This window comes from Leucoraja erinacea, chromosome 25, assembly GCF_028641065.1.
Source record: "Leucoraja erinacea ecotype New England chromosome 25, Leri_hhj_1, whole genome shotgun sequence".
In the NCBI taxonomy this organism is placed as follows: domain Eukaryota; kingdom Metazoa; phylum Chordata; class Chondrichthyes; order Rajiformes; family Rajidae; genus Leucoraja; species Leucoraja erinaceus.
The window spans coordinates 12,967,211-12,987,855 of NC_073401.1; the positions used below are offsets into that span (position 1 = coordinate 12,967,211).

At 39.4% G+C, this 20,645-nt stretch overlaps 1 protein-coding gene across 2 annotated transcripts in view; it reads right to left on the minus strand.

Moving 5' to 3' along the window:
* Positions 1 to 20,645, minus strand: part of tmem120b (transmembrane protein 120B) — a 37,985-nt gene that overhangs the window by 6,003 nt on the left and 11,337 nt on the right. For both annotated transcript variants that reach the window (XM_055655727.1, XM_055655726.1), the window contains exons 3-11: positions 20,054 to 20,170; positions 17,178 to 17,237; positions 14,381 to 14,473; positions 11,707 to 11,796; positions 8,454 to 8,519; positions 7,264 to 7,325; positions 4,575 to 4,667; positions 3,647 to 3,711; positions 892 to 960 (exon numbers count right to left, since the gene is read on the minus strand). In XM_055655727.1, the coding sequence (XP_055511702.1) occupies positions 892 to 960; positions 3,647 to 3,711; positions 4,575 to 4,667; positions 7,264 to 7,325; positions 8,454 to 8,519; positions 11,707 to 11,796; positions 14,381 to 14,473; positions 17,178 to 17,237; positions 20,054 to 20,170 (715 nt within the window). The remainder of the gene's footprint in view (positions 1 to 891; positions 961 to 3,646; positions 3,712 to 4,574; positions 4,668 to 7,263; positions 7,326 to 8,453; positions 8,520 to 11,706; positions 11,797 to 14,380; positions 14,474 to 17,177; positions 17,238 to 20,053; positions 20,171 to 20,645) is intronic.

Sequence of the window (20,645 nt, forward strand, 5' to 3'; positions counted from 1 at the left end):
GAGAAAGCTGCAACAGAGGTTTTCCAGCTTTCTCCCTCTTATCCCATCAATCTGAAGGGTCCCAACCTGAAAAAAAAGCTGTTTATTCCCTCCACAGATGTTGCCTGACCGGCTGAGTTTCTCCAGCACTTTATTTTGCCTCTGCAGTCTTTGTTCCCTGGAGACTATAGTTTAAATCCCACCACTGGAGATGGAAATTTAAATCACAGTTAATTACAACAATTCTGAAATTAGATAGCTAATAAACAATAATATAGGATTGTGACAGAAGCTCAGTTAGTTAATTGATGTATTTTAGAGGAAATATATCTGCTGTTCTTATTGAGAATTTAGGAAAGATTGGACAGTCTAGTCTTGTACACACTGTTGTTTTGAGGAGTAACAAGGAATTGGATTGAAACAAAGTTCTGAGGAGTCTCGAAAGGTGTGGTGAGATTATGCTCTCTGTTTTCAAAGAATCTTGAATTATTAGTCACTGTTAAAATTAGGGAGCTGCCATTTAAGTAAGACAAGATGAGGTTTTCTGACAATTTAGTGTTTTTGGAACTCCAAAGGGAGTGAAGGAGTATTTGACTATTTTAAGATTGATATTGAGATGTAGGGGGAAGAATGGGTACAGGTTTAGGCAAGAATGCTGAGTTGAGGTTAAAACCAGATCATCCATGATCTTATTAATGGCAGAGAAGGGTTTAGGGACTGAATGGCCTTTCCTCCTCCTAATTTGTATGCTCATATGTGAGGGAGGTTTTGTTTTGGCATTTTATGATGATACAATATAGAGCATCATGTAAACTCTCATAGTTTGCAGCAAGGTCTGGACTATAAATATAATATGCTGGAGGTCAATCTCAGAACAACTTCATAAAAGCAATTTTACTGTCATGTACTCACTTGCCATTCTTTGCATCCTTCATGTTGTGAAAGTCCAAAAAGAGTGAGTGAATTGTACAATTGCCAAAACTAAAATAAAACAAAAATGAAATTTAATATACATGGATACACTGGAATTTTATGTTCTTTTTTCTCTGCTACGATGTCCACATTCCTGCTGGAGATTTACCTTTTTCCTCTAGCACAGTTTCAGAAGCAACTAATGAGCTCATCTAGTAACTTGCAAAGGCCAAGTGACACGGGACATTTTCCTTGTCCAACCCTGCCATCCCTCAACATGCACCCATGCGAAAGTCCACTGAGATCAGTGGGAGCCAAGGATAATAAGGATAATAACTTGATAATAACTCTGATCTAATTGCAAGGCTAAGAATGCCTTTGTTTTAACTGCTAGATCTGCAGATACCAGAGCCCAGCTAGCGTGTAAAGCCGATTTATTTGCTGGATAAAATTCTAAGCCATCATGGGATTACGATCACCTGAAGGCAGTTTTTAACGTGCACTTGCTGCAGTACAGCAGTAATAATGCTGATAAATCTAAGCAGATGGTATAAATTCCACACAGTTCCATCTCATGCAAAATGATATTCCATTACTTAAAAGTATTTCAATGTAATGGGAACAGTAAATTGGAACCAGTATTGCCAGTAAAATCGTAATTGAACAGGACTATAAAACCCCGGATGCCTGGAATTCAGTCAGTCACTCTGGAAGATCGCGAATGAGAGTCCGCAACTGTGATTCTAAGCTGTGAACCAACTGAACTGTGAGTCTGCAATGTACTTGCAATAAATGATTTGTTAGCCCTTAATGACAATGCAATTAGTTGTTTGGCAATTTGGTGGCCTGCACTCTGCTTGAAATGCTATGCAACTGCATTGGTGGCCTGCACTCTGCTCGAAATGCTATGAAACTTCATTTGGTGGCCTGCACTCTGCTTGAAATGCTATGCAACTGCATTGGTGGCCTGCACTCTGCTTGAAATGCCATGAAACTGCATTTGGTGGCCTGTACTCTGCTTGAAATCCTATGAAACGGCATTTGGTGGCCTGCACTCTGCTTTAAATGGAATTTCAAGGAGTAGCCATGAGTGAACTGCCAGCCCACCAGCCCTGAGTGACTGACCTGCCTGCCCACCAGCCCTGAGTGACTGAGCTGCCAGCCCACCAGCCCTGAGTGACTGAGCTGCCAGCCCACCAGCCCTGAGCGACAGAGCTTCCAGCCCAAGAATCCATTCGGCCCATCAATGTCCATACTAGCCCTCTGGAAACCAGTCCTTTCAGCCCACAACCCATACTAGCACTCCAGAAAGCCTCCCCACTGGCCACCAATATTGGAATTGATGGAGAGGTGGAGTATTGCATTGGGGGACCAGGAAGGCCGTGTGAACATGGGATCCAATGGGTCCCTCTTAGTCTAATTTTATCTCTAATTGTTTAGTTGTTACCTCCCAACTAACAATGGTCTATTCTACATTTTCCTTGATCTCCATTCCCTTTGTCCTGTTTTCATATCTTACACTTCATTATCTATACACTTCCTTAACTATGTACCAGCGCTCCCCTGACATCAGTCTGAAGAAGGGTCTAGACCCAAAACGTCACCCATTCCTTCTCTCCAGAGATGCTGCCCGTCCCGCTGAGTTACTCTAGCATTTGTGTCTATCTTTGAGAAATTAATGTCAGCTTTATGGACAACCATGAAGTGGGCACACAGCAACACAGTCGGTAGTCCTGCCGGCCTTACAGCACCAAAAATCCAGGTTCGATCTTCCCCTCGGGTGCTGTCTGTGTAGAGATGGTATGTTCCCAAAGATGTGTGGGTTTCTAGGCTCATTGGTCTATACAAATATACCCCCTGGTATGTAGGGAATGGATGAGAAAGTTGGACAACATAGAACTAGTGTGAATGGGTGAGTGATGGTCAATGTGGACTCGGTGGGCTGAAGGGCCCATTTCCATGCTGTGTCTTTCAATCAATTAAAACATTTTTAAAAAGCAGTAAAGAAAGCGTGACAGGGGCCAGATTGCTAACACAAACAAAGATAAAACTAATACAGAAAATTCAGAAGTAAAGGAGAAAAGAGTCAAAGAGCAAAACAATAGCAGCAAATTGAAGAGGGAATCTAAAAAAAGTATGGATGTGTGATCAAGTAGTATTGTAAAAGGAGTTAGGGCCTAGCAAAGGAGAGAAAGAAGATTCAACAAAATAGCTTAAGGGATAGGGGGCGAACAACATGGATAGACCACTGAAGTTGGAGTTATTGTCTATGATTGTCCAGAGCAGGTGGTGTGGAGATCTGATCAGGCTGTTTAGAATCAAGGTATGGACAGAACAGGCAGAGAGAAAGTGTTTTCCCAGGCACAGCCATCATCTAGGGACACAACAGGAGGGCGACTGCCAAGAAAATTCTAAAAAAACGTGAAGAAATTTAGTTTCTCATGAAAATCCACAGCAAATGATGAATAGTAGGTGCAGAGGTAGACCTCAAAATTTATATAGGGCATTGGATAAGTATGCAAAAGGAAAATATTTGTAGGGGGTATGGTGAAAAGGGTAGGGAGTGGGTGGGGGGGGGGGAGCTAGATGCATTGTGGTTGTAGAGCGTTAGTACAGGCTCAATGGGCCAAATAGTACAGGTTCAATGGGCCAAATAGGCTTCATCCATGTTGTAATCTCCATGTGTTTGCAGTGAAAACATCTCAAAGCCTTATTCCAAACTATTATTAAGAAAGATTAATTTTGTTTCACTTACATGACCAAAGAAAAGAAATGGAAGGAGAAACGTCAAACCTCTCCACATCCATGACTGAAATCCTTCTGCAATTAATAAAAATAACCAACACACAGAAGTGAGATATGAGATAGGAATGGGGGAAACTTGCAGTGGGGGCAGAGTTCACTGTAAAATAAAATCTTGCACACATATGAAAAATATACAAAGCCAACAGATTCAAAATGCAAACTACTGCATGCATGCTTTCTGAGTTTAAATCATCAAATACAGCGGCACAGTGGTGCAGCACCAGGGACCAGGGTTTATTCCTGACTACGGGTGCTGGTTGTACAGAGTTTGTACATTCTCCTCATGACCACATAGGTTTTCTCCTACATTGTAAACACGTGCAGGATTATTGGTTAATTGGCTTTATTAAGAATTGTAAATTGTCCTTAGTGTGTGTAGGATAATGCTAGTGTATGGGAACCGCTGGTCGGCATGGTCTCGGTGAGCCAAAGGGCATGTTGTTGCACTGTATCTCTAAACTAATCAAAACATCTAACATTATGGTGGAATAATCTTCATCACGTTGATAATGCAATAGTTCAAAATTACTCAAAGGCAGCTATGAACAGACAATAAACATCAGCTTTGGAGACAATGACCACATTGATAATGAGTAATCATTTTAAAACAGTTAGCTGTGTGACTCTCACTTGGATCAACAGGTAACCCATTGAGTACCAGGAATTCATTCAATATGAAAAAAAACTCCCACAGCTAGCACCGATTAATAGTGATTGGGGAGCAAAGAAAGAAAGATAGAGCCGATGATGCCCGCATTCCCTTCTCTCAAAGATATGGGGACGACAGAATGCCTTTTACTCTTTTACACTACTTAAGCCAGTGAGGTTAGATTTTAACCATTTAAGATCTTTAGGTAAACAAAGGCTAAATCACATACCCACTGTAAGATCCATGTGATCCCTCTCTCCTAAAGCCCGCAATCTATAAAGGCAGCCACTCTGGTAATAATACTGCAAGAACTGCACACAACCTAAACATAAATGGAGGTTAAAATTAAAATCCAAATCATACATTCTTGGCAGACAATGCAACTAATAATGATAATGTTTTTCACAATCTTTAGCAGGTTTTAATAGGATTTACAATTACTTTGCTTACAAAATACCTATATTGTTTCAAATCTTCTTTAGGCTCTGTGCCATGTAGCCTGTCCTGCCTAGGTAATATTGTTTGACCCAATCTGGAGTTCCAATGCTCAATCCTCTAAAAAAAACATGCAACTGCTCCAAAGTGCAATATTGCCATTAAATTGCAATTTTCCATCTATATCTATCTATCTATCCATCTATCTATCTATATCTATATCTATCTATCTATCTATCTATCTATCTATCTATCTATCTATCTATCTATCTATCTATCTATCTATCTATCTATCTATATCTATCTATATATATATATATATTTGATAAGGAAATTGCCATTGCTGCTTTACAGCTACTTGGGTGCTTATGTCCAAAAATGTCAGTTTAGTTTATTGTCAAGTATACTGAGGTACAGTGAAAACCTTTTGTTGCATTGTAGCCAGTCAACAGAAAGACTATACATGGTTACAATCAAGCCATCCACAGTGTACAGATACACGATAAAGGGAAGAACGTTTAGTGCAAGAACTAGAGTAGGAACTTCTCCAATTGTAATGTTTAACAACCACTGGGATTTTGAATGTAATGTAATGCTGCGAATACCACTATTAGTAAAGAGGAGGGGGGGGGGGGGGGGGGGGGGGGGGGGGGTGAGAAGAAATTATAATTCTGGCAGAAACTAAAAATTATTTTAAATTTGGAACATTTTGACCTAGTCCATTAATGTTCAGCTTTTCCTCTGGACATTTCAAACATTCCTACAAATGAATTTTAAAAAAGGAAAGAATTTAGTAATCTTGTTAAATTAGAATCAAGATTCTTGTTAGATTCAAATCAAGAATTTAGTAATCTTGTTAAAATTTTAATTCAACAATTAGAATCGACTGGTCTTTAGAATACTAGTAAGCATAAAAAATCTTGGTAACTTGTATTGTTAATCTACATTACTGGTAATATATTAACATCTTAATTCAAACAGGCTTAAATAGGTGGAACACTCTATGAATGCATATTCCCTGAAGCTAGGGTGGTCAGAGATGAAAATTACAAACTGAAATAAATAGCAAAGGATCTTTCCTTGCATCTTTTATTTCCAATCAAGGCAAGTTAGATACTTTGCTGCAATATGGAACATTAAATGGGTAAGTTTTGACAAAAATTTGATTTGTTTTCAGCAGGACAACTATCAAGATTCCAAGGAATTCCACAGTCTACATACATGATGTATATCCTCTGCAGAGGAGACAGCACTATGAGAACCAAATATATAGTATAATCACTTTGAAGTAATACATGACTAGCTACTTCATCTAAAAAGACTCGGTCCTGGCTGAGCCAGTGTTGGGTGCCTGGAACGTGCTCCTAGGGGTGGTGGTGGATACAACCCTATACAATACTGGAGTATCAGATGTTTTTAGTAGACACATGGATATGCAGAGAAAGGAAGAATATTGATTATGTGCAGCCAGATGAGATTAGTTTATCTGACATGGTGTTCCGCATAGATATTGTGGGCCATAGGGACTGTTCCTGAGCTGTACTGTTCTATGTTCTACATTAACAAGGTAAAACATTCCTGTTTTAGGCAAGAGCAGAAATTCAGGAAATCGAGCAGTCATGGCTTTGTCAGCCATTGTTGAGGGAAACCCACAATTAAGGCAATAGATACATCAGAACAACTGGTCCGAAGGAATAGAAAAACTAGGAAATTGAGTCTTTACAAGATGCGCGAGTGAGACAGTGAAGAGGAAGCACAGTTTGTTCAAAGATGAACCACAAAGGAGCAGAACAGAAACTGGGAACAAAAAAAGCAAGAAAGCCTTCCAATTCTATGCACGGACAGAAAGTGGAAGTGATACTGTCATTAAATGTAACGGAAAGAGTGATGAAGGTGGGACTTTGGCACTGAATTTCACATAAACAGCCATGCAACAGTTGAACCTCACATTCTAGAAGATTTTCATTTAAAAAAAAATCTAAAACACCCCAGCCCGATTAGATCTGAAATTATTCATCATCTGTAATTTATACCCCACCAGACATATCTCTTCTTATTTTCAAGCCTTTACATTCTCTTTCAGCAACCTCCATCAACAATTCAATCCCTGCTGCTATCCCATCACAGTTCTACCTTTTTGGTCTTTCTGCTCTTTTCCCTTCAAATTGGCAGACAAAAGCTTTTCTCAGTTGCGATGGCTAGGCAATGAAGCCAGAAGATCAATTGTTTCTGTCTCCACGGTTGCTAACTAACATGGTTTCCAGTATTTTTCATCATTTAATCATCCCATTATTCCAATTGCATCCACCAAGTAAACTCTACAGGAGAATACACAAAATTTCTATTTTGATGCAAGATCAATAGACACCCTTTTTCTTAATGGATACATCTCATAGTTAAAGCTCCTTCCTTTCCAAGTAGGTGAACAAAATCTCAGTAATACATTTCAAAAATGAAGAGAAATAAAAGAATCAAATACTTACTCTGATAAATAGAAAATGCTATAAATTGACTGCGAAACATTTGATACATTAACCCATTTGGCCTTAAAAACAAAAAAATGTAAAAATAAGTTCAGAAGAATGCATATAAAATTTGCTATCAAGCTGAAGTGTTAATTACATTTGTGTACAAGTAATATGTGCAATTAAGAATTTAATACCTAGATAAAACAAAAATCACAAGTAGTTTCTTATCCTGTTTTTGCCTTGAAAGCATGGTTTACTAGTGAATGAAAACTGATTAGTGAATTGTGGACAACAGCTCAATGTAATCTGAACATTGAAATGAAGCAGGCCATTCAGTCACAATCCAAATTTTCAAATTCAAGTTCATCATGGTTGGTGTGTCTTACCATTCACCTATCAGATTCAACATCCATGTGCCAGAAAAATCTACCAATTTTAGCCTGAGACTTTCAATTCACTTAGCCTGAACAACCTTTACACAAAAAAAGCGATAGAGTTCTACTCTCCCACTAATCTTTAATGTGAAAAGTTTCCGACATCATTACCAAGCAGCTCAGCTTTAATAAAGGTTAAAAATGAATTGGCTGGAATACTTAGTATCATACTAACAAAGCTACACCACAGATTTAGTGACAAAAATCCTTTTGGGTCTCAGAATGGAATTAAATTGCCCTGTTCTGGTTTAATTGGACGTTTACAAAACCATGACATAACTTCCAACCCTCTGTAATCCAGTCCCCTTGAACAAGGGCTAACATTTCATCTAATGTTTGCACATGCATAAATCTATATTTGTCTCTCAGTATCACAAATCAGGCATAGAGATTCACTTTGCTTTTTGCAAGTTAACTGCTGAGCCAAGACTGATTAACACAGTGCATACTAGAGGTTGGAGTTATGAGCCATTCTGATTTAGGACAAGTTTTACGTTGAACTCTATCAACTCTATGTTGTGTTCTTTATTTTTATTGTATGGCTGTATGGCGATTACATTTCACTGTGCCAACTGGCACACGTGACAAATAAATGCATCTTGTATGTTGTATTATAAGTCGTGATCTGTATTCCACTGAATAATTGGGGAGGGGAGCAGGTTGCTATGAATTTTACTGTGTCAATGGCTTATTTTTGCCCAATATATTAGAATGTACATTCCCCCCCCCCCACAGACAATATTGGTCTATGAAAGAATGCTTGAAACTTACCATGTTAACATTACCCCTGAGAGGAATGTAGATACATAATGATGAGACACCCACCAGCCTTTAATTCTATCAGATAAAAGAAACAATAAAGTAGGAAAAGATAAAACATTACTGCTTAGACTCAAAAACACTTCCAAGATCACTTATAATGCAGTGTGCACAATCGAAAATAAAAGGCATCAAAACAGATGCATGTTCTCTGATAATGCACCATGATTGTTTTAACTACTTAAATAATTCTGTGAATAAGGAAACAAAATTTAAATTTATTTTGCCTACCCAGTATGAAAATGTATTTAAGAAAAACTGCAGATGTCACGATGGCTGCTTCCTTTGTTACACCCATGCCGTTTCTGAATAAATGCCAGTTATATCTCTGTTAAAATCATCAATCCAAACTGTTTATTTGTGCACATTCACATTCAAATCCTAGACTTTTATTTTTTTAATAAATATGTAGGCCAATTATCTTTCCAACCAAATAACTTCCACATCCACAAGTTCATAATTAAACAAAATTCAGAAATTTATTATCACTAGCAGGTCCTTGAAAAGGGAAATCATGTTCACTTTTTAATCTAACTTTCCAATATATCTTTGGGTGCAACCAACCACGTGGCTAAAACTGATATTGATCAAAATCAACAAATAATTGATGTGCTCACTGACAGAGTCATGCAGTGTGGAAACAAGCCCTTCGGCCCAACTTGCCCACACCGGCCAACATGTTCCTTCTACACGAGTCCCACCTGCCAGTGTTTGACCAACATCCCACTAAACCTATCTTACCCATCTAGCTGTCTAAATGTTTTGACATTACCTGCCTCAACTACCTCCTCTGGCAGCTCGTTCCACTTACCTATGTGTAAAAAAATGACCCCTCAGATTCCTTATAAATTCTTCCCTCTTCACCTTAAATCTATGTCTTCTGGTTCTCAATTCCCCTACACTGGGCAAGAGACTGCGCATTTACCTGATCTATGCCGTCATGATTTTGTACACCCCCTATAAGATAACCCCTCATCGTCCTGTACTCCAAGGAATAGATTCATAGCCTGCTCAACCTCTCCCTATAGCTCAGAACAATAATTCTCCACATAACAATACTGATAATACTGATTTAGGGTGTGGCAGACTTGAGCAAAGGACTGGGTGTGTGTCAGTTGTTATTCATGGGATCAAAGAACAATGTGAATGCCATGTTTGAACAATCTCAGATCATTTGTAACTCACCACTCAGTGATTCCTACGAACTACAAATTATAACCACAGGGTTGTCAGATGCTTTCACAAAATTTAAATATCTTCCAAGGTGAGCAATGGACTACATTAAAAAAAATTCAAATATATAAAATCCCCATCAGCAAAGTGACCTGGGTCACCTGTGGTGAGACAGTCTACTTACATTTTAACTAATATCCATTGCTAATGCAAAATAGGAATGAATAGTTGAAGTATTGAGGTATTGCAAATTTGTTGTGGACAAATATATGTTGATGAAAATGCCCCAAAATTGACATAATTGAGAAAGTAATTTAAACCCTGTAAACTACAACATTGTAATGCACTTGAAATCAACTGGTTCTAAAAATTCAAAAGGTTTAGCTTAGTTTATTGTCACATGTACCGTGGTACAGTGAAACACTTTTGTTGCGTGCTAACCAGTCAGCGAGTTAAGGTACAAGTCAAATTGCAACATATGCTATTCAAAGTCAGAGACAGCAGAAACTATGACCACATCTTTTTCAGCTCTTGTTCGACACTCATTTTTGCTCTAATAGTGTAGACTGGTTGCAGAACAATCCTGTTACAAAAAATAAAAGGCAAACTGTGTCACAGGGCAGCCCGGTGGCGCAGCAGTGGGGTTGCTGCTTTACAGCGGCAGTAGTCCCGGGTTTGATCCTGACTACGCGTGCTGTCTATATGGAGTTTGTACGTTCTCCCTGTGACCGCATGGGTTTTCTCAGAGATCTTCAGTTTCCTCCCACATTCCAATGACGTACAGGTTTGTAGGTTAATTGGCTTGGTATAAGTGTAAATTGTCCCTGGTGTGTGGATAGTGTTAATGGATTACTCCTGGGTGGCGGACTCGTTGGGCCGAAGGGTCTGTTTGCGTCTGCAATCTGAATGTAACATGCAATTCCCACCTTCCTTCAAGATGGAACAGAATTCCAAATGTTTGTTGTTTCTTTGCAAGTTGATAAATAACTTATACTTTCAATTCCAATGCAGATATTTCTGTTTAGAGTAACAATATTGATCTAAGGCTGATGCAAACTATGCCTGAGTGAGTTACTTTCTCTTGTTGTGAATGATAAAAATCAAATCAAATATTTTTCTCGTGAATCAAGAACTACTTACTGCCATCCAACTGAATAAGCTTCAGCAAAATCTTTGAGATGCTCGAGACAAAAAAAGGTGTAAACTAAAAAGAGAAAAAAATATTCCTTAGGGAATTATTGGGTTCGATATAACCAAAGGCATTAGTGTGAAGAAAACATAACATTTTCTGTACTCTCCATTGGTAGAAAGCATTTAAAGAACATCTTATAGGTTATATGTGCAATAAGTTATTGATGACATGACCTAGCAAGGCTAAGCTTCAGTAGAGCACCCTCTACTGTATATGTATCAATATTCACATTGAGCTGAAGCTTGCCTCGGTGACCGTGATTACAAATGCGATTGCGGGCTAAGGGGACCCGAGAATCTGCATCAATGTTCCCCCATTCGAAGCATGTGTACAACACATTGAACTTGACCAGAAGTGATGCCTCACTATCACTCGAGCTGCCACTTAGTTTTGCCTTGTAGGAAGCGATGGCATGCAAGACCTGCCACGGCTGTCTCACTCAAAAATTTAGAATTTACAAGTTTCAAAACATTATGGGAAGCGAGCATGTACCTATTGGCTGATTGCAAACTAAGCAAAAAGTAATTTTTGGGAGTGCTTGGCAGATCAACGCAAAACAGGGAGTTGGTGCAAATATCATCCACAGCATCCACATAGCGGATTGCTGTGGACTTGACACCACATATAGAAATTTCCCCTGCCTTCCAGTAAAAGAGATGAGTGCAACCAAGTCTTGACATTAATCACTGGACTGAAAAGTTGAAAAAAATAGAAACAGTGCATGTAATGTTGTTAGTGTCAGGGTAAATAGTAGGTGACTGGGTGGGGAAGATATTTCCAACGTGTAGCATTCTAGTTTAAATGTATTAAAAAGATATCAAACACCAAGTGTCATCTTACCTTGATCCATTGCTGATAAGAACACTCTCCCTTATTGTTAAGGTGCAGTAATACCAGACCAACAGGAAGTTAAATATTTCATCAATTACCCTGGGGAAAAAGTGTAAATGTTACTAAAAGAGTTCAATTTATTGCAGTTCTGACTAAAACAGAAAAAGATTGCATGATGCAGACTATCAAAAATGAATTTGAAAGATATGTTCTAGTTTCCCCTTAACACAAATACAGTTTGCAATCCATTCTAATCTTCCATTAAGCAACACGGTCTAATTTCTACCAGAACATGCAGTACATTATGGATTGGACTAATGCCAAAAGTGTGGAATGTTCTACATCCTCGCTTATCAACAGTTCTGGAACAACTTTTCCCACCCATGTTATAGTTGTTCTTTACTGCCTACTCAAGTGAAGTTCATCATTGAAATATTCTTGCTAAATGTGTCCATTTTACCTTGAACTTCAATTAGTCAGGTCGGGGGGAGATCCCCCCGCCACAGGTACCATGTTATCCTGTGCTACCTGCTCCATGGTCGGATAGTCAACAACTAAACCTTCTCCCCCACCAGGCTTGCCAGGTGAGGAGGGGGCTATGGATCCCCGGCAGGACCAAAGACAAGACCTGTCAAAGGAGGCCACCCACACCTCAGTAGAATTTGCAGGTAGACAAAAATGCTGGATAAACTCAGCGGGTGAGGCAGCATCTATGGAGCGAAGGAATAGGTGACGTTTCGGGTCGAGACCTTTCCTCAGACTGCGATCACTGTCGTACATAGCATTGTAAAGAATGATGGTAAAGCACACACACCAAAATCCTATACTTCCAACGGCAGAAGTCCGCAGGAACTGGAGGACAGAGACGTGTGGTGCGTCCGTCATCGTTCCCGTTGGAAACCAGCACCACTGAGTCACTAATGTTTTCAACGATGACGAATGAATGAATGAATTCTATTAAGCCAAAAACACTTAGAACATATTTACTTTCTAGTAACAAAACTAGACTAAGTGGGACCCGTTGGGTCCCTGTCACACGGGAGGCCTGGTCCCCCAATGCAACCCGTTCCCCAATGCAATATTCCACCACTCGCCCGTTCCCTCAATGCAACCCGTCCCCCCCAACGGCACAGGCAGGGCTCATTTCCCCTCATCCCCCAGCACTCCCTCCCCTCCTCTTCACCCTCCCACTTCTTTCCCCTCTCCTCCTCCCATCCCCCAATCCCTCCTTCACCTCTCCCTTCCTCTCCCCTACCCTCAGTCACTGCCTCCCTCCCTCCATAACTCCTCTCTCCTCCCTACCCCACTCCTATCCCTCTATCCCCCACTCACCTCTCCCTATCCCCCCCCCCACTATCCCTCCTGACCTCCCACGCTGCCTTCCTCTACCTCTTTTCCCCCTCCTCCCCCCACTTTCCCCCTCTCCCTCCCTACCCCTTCCTCTCTGTCAATCCCCCCACATCTCCCTCCTCACCCCAGAATGTTTCCCTTTTCCTCATCCCCGCCCCTAATCCCTCCCTCACCTTTCCCCTGCCCTCAGTCACTCCCTCCATCAAAAGCAGCATCTGCAGTTCCTTCCTCCACAGATTGTTAGCTGTGGTTTAGGGTGTGTGTGTGTGCGTGTGCGCGCGTCTTAAACCGCACAAACTGCTCGGCCACCCTGTCCATAATGAGTTCACCTTGTGGGGATTTTACATGGCTTCAACAGTACTGAAGAGCCCACACATGGCTGGTTTGTCGGCAACTTTCTGCGCTCTTGATTGCCACAATTTTCAGATTCCAGGTTTATGCTGGACCTCTAACTTTGGATGTCCATAAACTGGTTTATTTTCTCAAGAAGGAAGATAAAACTTGCAAACTTAGAGCACTGAGTGTTTTGTCAATTAGCTTCTAGTAATTCTCGACAGATCAGATCTGACAGGTCTGTGGCAGGTGTCTCTGGAACTCTCTGCCACAGAAGGTAGTTGAGGCCAGTTCATTGGCTATATTTAAGAGGGAGTTAGATGTTGCCCTTGTGGCTAAAGGGATCAGGGGGTATGGAGAGAAGGTAGGTACAGGAAACGGAGTTGGATGATCAGCCATGATCATATTGAATGGCGGTGCAGGCTCGAAGGGCCGAATGGCCTACTCCTGCACCTATTTTCTATGCTTCTATGTTTCTATGATTGATCATGATTATTCATCTCCAACATCTCTTCAGGGTCTATTTTGTCCTCAAAGCCTTTGACCCCGTCAACAGAGAGAGTAAATACCCTTCCTAAATTCAGTTGCCCTCAGAAATTCATCTCTATCACACACTTATTCCATGATAACATGCAAGCCAAAATATTTGCATACAGTGCCCTCCATAATGTTTGGGACAAAAACCCATCATTTATTTATTTGCCTCTGTACTCCACAATGTCAGATTTGTAATAGAAAAAAAATCACATGTGGTAAAAGTGCACACTGTCAGATTTCAATAAAGGCCATTTTTATACATTTTGGTTTCACCATGTAGAAATTACAGCAGTATTTACACATAGTCCCCCGATTTGTTTATAGACAAAAAAAGACTGGCATGATGCAAGAGAATTTTGACTCTATCTGGCAAAAGCAGAAAGCTGGGTACTACGGCCCAAGTTAAAACAGTACATTTCCAGTTGCCCTCCATTTCAAGGATGGACCAAATAAAAAGCCTTACCTATTCAGCAGAAACATGCAAGATATTGCACCAAGCAACAAGATAATAGTCAGATAAAGTTTGAATTTTTCATATTCATCTTTGTAAGCAAATCTGTGGAAACAAAACGATTAGCATTAATGTAAATGAAACGTTTTATTTTTTTTTACTATTTTTTTAATCTGGTTTCTGATGAACAAATTTATGCTCATTTATACATTTTGTATGAAATTTAGTTTTCATTGATATAAATGAGCATACATTTAACCATAGAAATCCATTCAGCAATATTTCAGATCTTTAGGAGTGGATGATACTGTCCAATTCGATTAAGGTGTTGGAAACAACTATGTCACATTTAGACTTTGCCTTTCACTAATTCAACAACCAGGCCTCATAGTCAAATCTTTATTGGGCATAGCTGCAAACAATGTAATAAACAATTTATATCCAATCATTGTTTAGTATGTTAATACCAATAATAACAAAATAAAATGAATTGTGGCAATCTGAGTTGGACTATCCACACACAGAGAAGTGGGGGGGGGGGGGGAGGGGAAGAAGAAGAGTTTTGATAACACTTTGCATGTCCAGGTTAAACTGAAAAACAGTTACACTATTACTTTACATGATTTTGAAAGTTCTCTATCACATGTAAATAGTTCTATGATGCATATTTAATTTTGACCTCAGGTTCTGTGTGGACATTGCATCTTCTCTTATGACTGCATGGGTTTCAGATTTCCTCCAAAGAGAGCTGTCAGCAAATTACCAAATGCATATCACGACGCGGGGGCTTCGATCGCCCCGACTGCGGATGGTTCGAATGCCCCAACCGCGGGAGAATAAAGAGGGAAGAAGATTAGACTTTATTGCCTTCCATCACAGTGAGGAATGTGGAATCCACTGTGGTGGATGTTTATGTTAACTTTTATGTGGTTGTGTGTCTTGTTGCTTTTTTTTAAGTATGGCTGTATGGTAATTCGAATATCACTGTAACTTAATTGGTACACGTGACAATAAAAGACCTTTGAACCTTTGAATGTTCGTAAAATTCCTGGGGAAGGTGGGGTTGGCTATTAATTAATTCAAGTGAGAAAATAGGTCACAGGAAAACAAAGAAGAATTGTTGTTAGTGGTATTACTCGAGGATTAGCATAAAACTGGTGTGGGCTCCTAATAGTAAAATCTTGATTACAAATATTTGAATGGAAGAGATACATTTATCTTTGAAAACTGGCGAGTTACTCTGTGAGGTGCCAAAGTTGGCTATAGAGCACAATGCTTCTGAGTTTGAAAAGTAAATGAATTGTTTAGTTATAAAAATAGATAGATGATTATTAACTATTGACAATTTTGACTGCATCTGGGTATTTAACCATCTAAATTAGGCTTGTTCTTCAATATGCTCTGCTAGTTGCCAAAAATGAAACATGTATATGTTGCAAAAACTGAAACCAAACATTTGCAACCCAAATGAATCCCTTTCATCAATTAGATTAAACAATTTTGAACTTAATAACAAGGACCAAGCAGAAAAAAATTGTTGGAATCAGTGAGTTTAATGACCAGAGATATATTCTTTTAATTAAATATTTAAAATCTACAAATAATTAAAACCTGAAAGAGTAAAAGATTCACACTTAGAATAGTTCACATTCAGTACCACAGATCTAGTAAAACTATCATTAATAGGGTACTTATGACCGTCAAAAAATTATTGTGGTGGATTTAGTTTGTGACTTCTGTAAAAGAACAGGAACCAAATGATAAATATCAAGAAACAGATTATATCTTCTCTCTCAGATATAGAAATTAGCAAGAAGAACTTCAAACCATGTTTGTGGGGGCTTGTGCGGGGCTGCACAACGGTGGAGTTGCTGCCTTACAATGCCAGAGACCTGGGATCAATCTATGACTATGGGTGCTCTCGGTACGGAGCTTGTACATAGTTCCTGTGACCATGTGGGTTTTCTCTGGGTGCTCCAGATTCCTCCCACACTCCAAAGGCAAGCAGCTTTGCAGGTTCATTGGCTTTGGTAAGATTGTAAATTGTCCCTTGTGTGTACGATAGTGTTGGTGTATGGGATGATTGCTGGTTGGTGCTAACTTGATGGGCCGGTGGGCCTGTTTCCACGCTGTATCTCTGAAGTCAAAAGGGAAAGCAATCTTGAATAGCACTGTAAATTATGAGGGGTAGTATCATTCATAAAATTAGACCCTAATATAAATGGATTTGCAAAAGTGCAAATTAAAAAGTGCACATTTTAACCTCTAAACTGTATGGAATACCTTGCTGCATTCCTTAGTTTATAGATCCTCAAGATTTCCCCCTGGCTTAGCCTGGCACACCTCATCCCACCTAATGATCCTGTTGGCCGAATGCCAAATCTCTCCACAACTTAAAATCCTCCCACACTTGCAAAGTATTTCATCCCTACAAACCTCACATCTGTTGTTCCTCTTTTCTGGCAGAACTGTAATTGGGAACGTCAGCAGGCAGCTTCACCTTTCATGGCCCTAGGCTGCAGAAATCCCTTGCCAGGGGACTTGAATAAATAGATAAACACATACTGTAAATCTGGGCCAACAATTAAAATAACTGTTGGATTGATCTCATTTGTGGAGCTATATTCAAATATGCCACTGACATACTTCTAACTCAAAGATCATTCATTGAACAAGATGAACATAATTTTTTTTAATCTATAGAATCATAAACTAGAAGCTTAAAAAGTTATATTTCAAAAGTGTTCAAAAATGGCTTTGGAAAACATGTCAGCAGTTGCCAACAGAACAAACTGCAAATTGATATTACTTAGCCTGCTTGCTGAAGAGAGTTACATTCACGTTTCCAAGCACCAGGTTTAAGTATAGCCTGAAAAAGAAAAAGAAAACACAATGAAATATGCATGGTCACTAAATATTAGCATTTCTAAAGAGAATAAAAACCAGTATTCAATTAAAGATGATTAATTTACACAACTGATAAAGAATGTGACTGTATGCAAAGTAATGCAAGAGTAAACATCTTTATTACAATGTCAAGAAATATACAAGTTTGTGAAATTTACATTGAAAATCAAAGAATTTGTGCAAGTTATCACAAAGCGCTCAAATTAAAGAATATTCCCCAATTTCTTCGCATTTTACTTTTTGAAGAGCAAATTTCACAGACTGTCCATTTCACTTAGAATGATCAAAAAAATGATCATAAATCATAAAATAGGGGGAAGGGGGAAAGAGGTTTAATTGCAAGTGCATTGATGAACTGTTCCAAAAGATAGATCAGTGACAATGAAGCAGCAATTATCTATTTCCAAATCATAATTGAGTGTAATTGTAAGTGTAATTTGGAGAAAATTTGTGCACAAAGCCCTTCTTGGTAGTAGAGGTCACATGGTCAAATGCTGGTGGTTTTCAGAGCAATGTATTTTATGGACCGTACACATGCCAGGCAGCAACAATGCTTTGGTGATAGAGGAAATGGATGCTTGGAGTGATTAATGGGGTAATCTATCTAGCAGGAGGCTCTATCCTGATTGTTTAGGATTTAATTTTTGAGACTTGTTGGTTGTATTTGAAATGCATTCCATCACACTTTCCATTGTGCCTTGTGGACAGTGGGGTTTCAGGAGGAGGGTTTTATTATAGTTCTTTGACACCACATTTGGTTAATGCTAACTTGTTGTCAACAAATATCTTTCCGAGTGTAATTGTCCCGTACCACTTGAATTCTTTCCTAGTGTAATAGACCTGTACCACGCAGAAACAGGCCCTTCGGCCTATCGAGTCCACGCCGACCAGCAATTCCCGCACATCAACACTGCCCTGCACACACTCGGGATAATTTACACATGTGGGCTGAAGGGAAGCCAATTAACCTACGAAGCTGTACATCTTTAGAGTGTGGGAGGAAACCGAAGGTCTCGGAGAAAACCCACACGGTCACAGGGAGAAGGTACAAACTCTGTACAGACCGCTGTAGTCGGGATTGAACCCGGGTCTCCAGCGATGCAAGGCAGCAACTCTATCGCTACGCCACCGTGCCGCCCTTCAAAAACCAACTTTCAATCCATCCATTTTCCTCGTTCACCCCCTTTCTTACCTCCATGATTAAATGAGAAAGGAAAAGCTTCTATATATATATAAGCACCTTTCATATCATCGATAAATCCCAAAATGTTCACTGTTAATTAAACTTATTCTCGAGTGCAGCAACTGTCATAATATAAGAAACTGATACTGCTAACTTTAATATCATCAAGATCCCCAACACACCCGAGGTTGAATACATTAAATGGCATTGGTCTAGAGCAGAATATTAACCGCACAGTTTAGTACATTCCTTACAGTCACTAAAAGTGAGTGCACTTTTTTTTAAACTCATGAAGAGAACATGGTCATCTAACATTCATTGCCTTTGTCCAAATGCCAGTGAATTGAACAGCTTACAGGTCAGTAGTTAAGAGTTAACTTGGGCATGCTCTCAAGGACAGAAGACTTTTCCCTTCTTGATAAGTCTTCTCAACTTCCCTTAGATGCCAAATTAAAAAGCAGGTCACCTTTTGCTGAGAATACAGGCATGCTTCCATCTAATCCAAATATTCATATTTCCTTATTAACAGTCAGAGCACCGAAACAACACTTTCAGCCCATCAAGTCTATGCCGAACATCAAGTAGCTACTTAAATTCTCCCCATATTCAAATCAGCACCCCAGATTCTACCACTCATCTACCAGGGCAAATTGGATGGCCAATTAAACTAATGCCATACAGGTTTGCAGTGTAGAAGTAAGTATTAACATCTATTTAATAATGTAATCCCACCAATGTTTTTGAATTTTAGTTACTTTTCTCAGAATTTGTTTTAAACGTTCGATTGCTCCAGCTAACTTAGTTGCACTACAGTTATTTTACTCACTACAGGGTCGCACCGGAATCGATCCTGACCACGGATTCTATCCGTACGTTGTTTGTGTACAGTTTTCTTCCTGAGGTCGTGTGGATTTTGGGTTGGGTTGGTTTGGTTTGGGTGTTTTGGTTTTTTCCCATATTCTAAATATGTGCAGGTTTGTACGTTAATTGGCTCCTGTAAATTGTCCTTGGTGTGTAGAATAGAACTGGTGTACAAGAGATCCCTGGTCGGTGCGACCTCGGTGGGCAATTAACCTACAAACCTTTCTACACTGTATCTCTAAACTAAACTTAAGACATGGGAGACGATTCAGCCCATTATGTCTATTTCAGCTCTCAGAACTTTTCCCTTACTGGTTCACACATGCCCAAAATGTGTCTGATTCCCCAACCACCCACCTGTTCATGGGGTAGGTTATAGTAGCCAACAAACCTATTGACCTATTTGGGAAGTGAGAGGAAACTTATGCAGTCACAAGGAAAATGTGAAAACCTCTCACAGACAGTACCAGAGATCTAGGTCGCAAACTGCAAAGCTGTATTTTCTGTGGACAGAAGGAATGGGTGACGTTTCAGGTTGAGATCATTCCTTCTCTCCAGAGATGCTGCATGCCCTGCTGAGTTATTCCAGCATTTTGTGTCATACCTTCGATTTAAACCAGCATCTGCAGTTCTTTCCTACACAAGCTGTATTATCTACTGTGTCAATGTGCTACTACCTACAGCTATAGTCATTTATTATTTAAAGGATCTTTGTTGTTCAGAAAAAAACATACCCATTTTTCTTCGGTAAAAATGCTTCCATATCAAAGAAAACATTACGTCGCTCTTTAATATCATCATTAATTCTCTGTATGACTTCAATTTCTTCTGCATTAGCCGAAAGCTTGCATCTGTAAATTGGGGAAAAAATGAGTAGTTTTTAAGCAATCAAATGGTAGTCCTTATTCTGATTTTTCTTATGCACTATACAACAAGTTTCTAATATTTTTCCCCGACTTTCCACCATGGCATAATGTTTTAATTGTGAGAGCTGATGTTGACTTCTAACTGTGACCTTAAGAGGCAACTTATTAACAAAATTTGTTAATGACTGATACTTTGTTTCAAGCATCTTTTGCAATCTTTATTCTTCCATTCTATGGGCCACTGGCAAGACCACCAGTGGTTCCCCTTTCAAGGCTATACTGGGGAAATGCCCTTCTTGAGCCATGACAGTCCATATGGTGGTTATACCCACTTCAAAATTTTATTCTGTATTCCAGAAAAATAACAGTGGCACTTTACCCAGATCTATTTACTACCATTCAAAAAAACCCCAAATACTGGTTGATAAAATGCAATTCATTTAAAAATATTTAAACATAA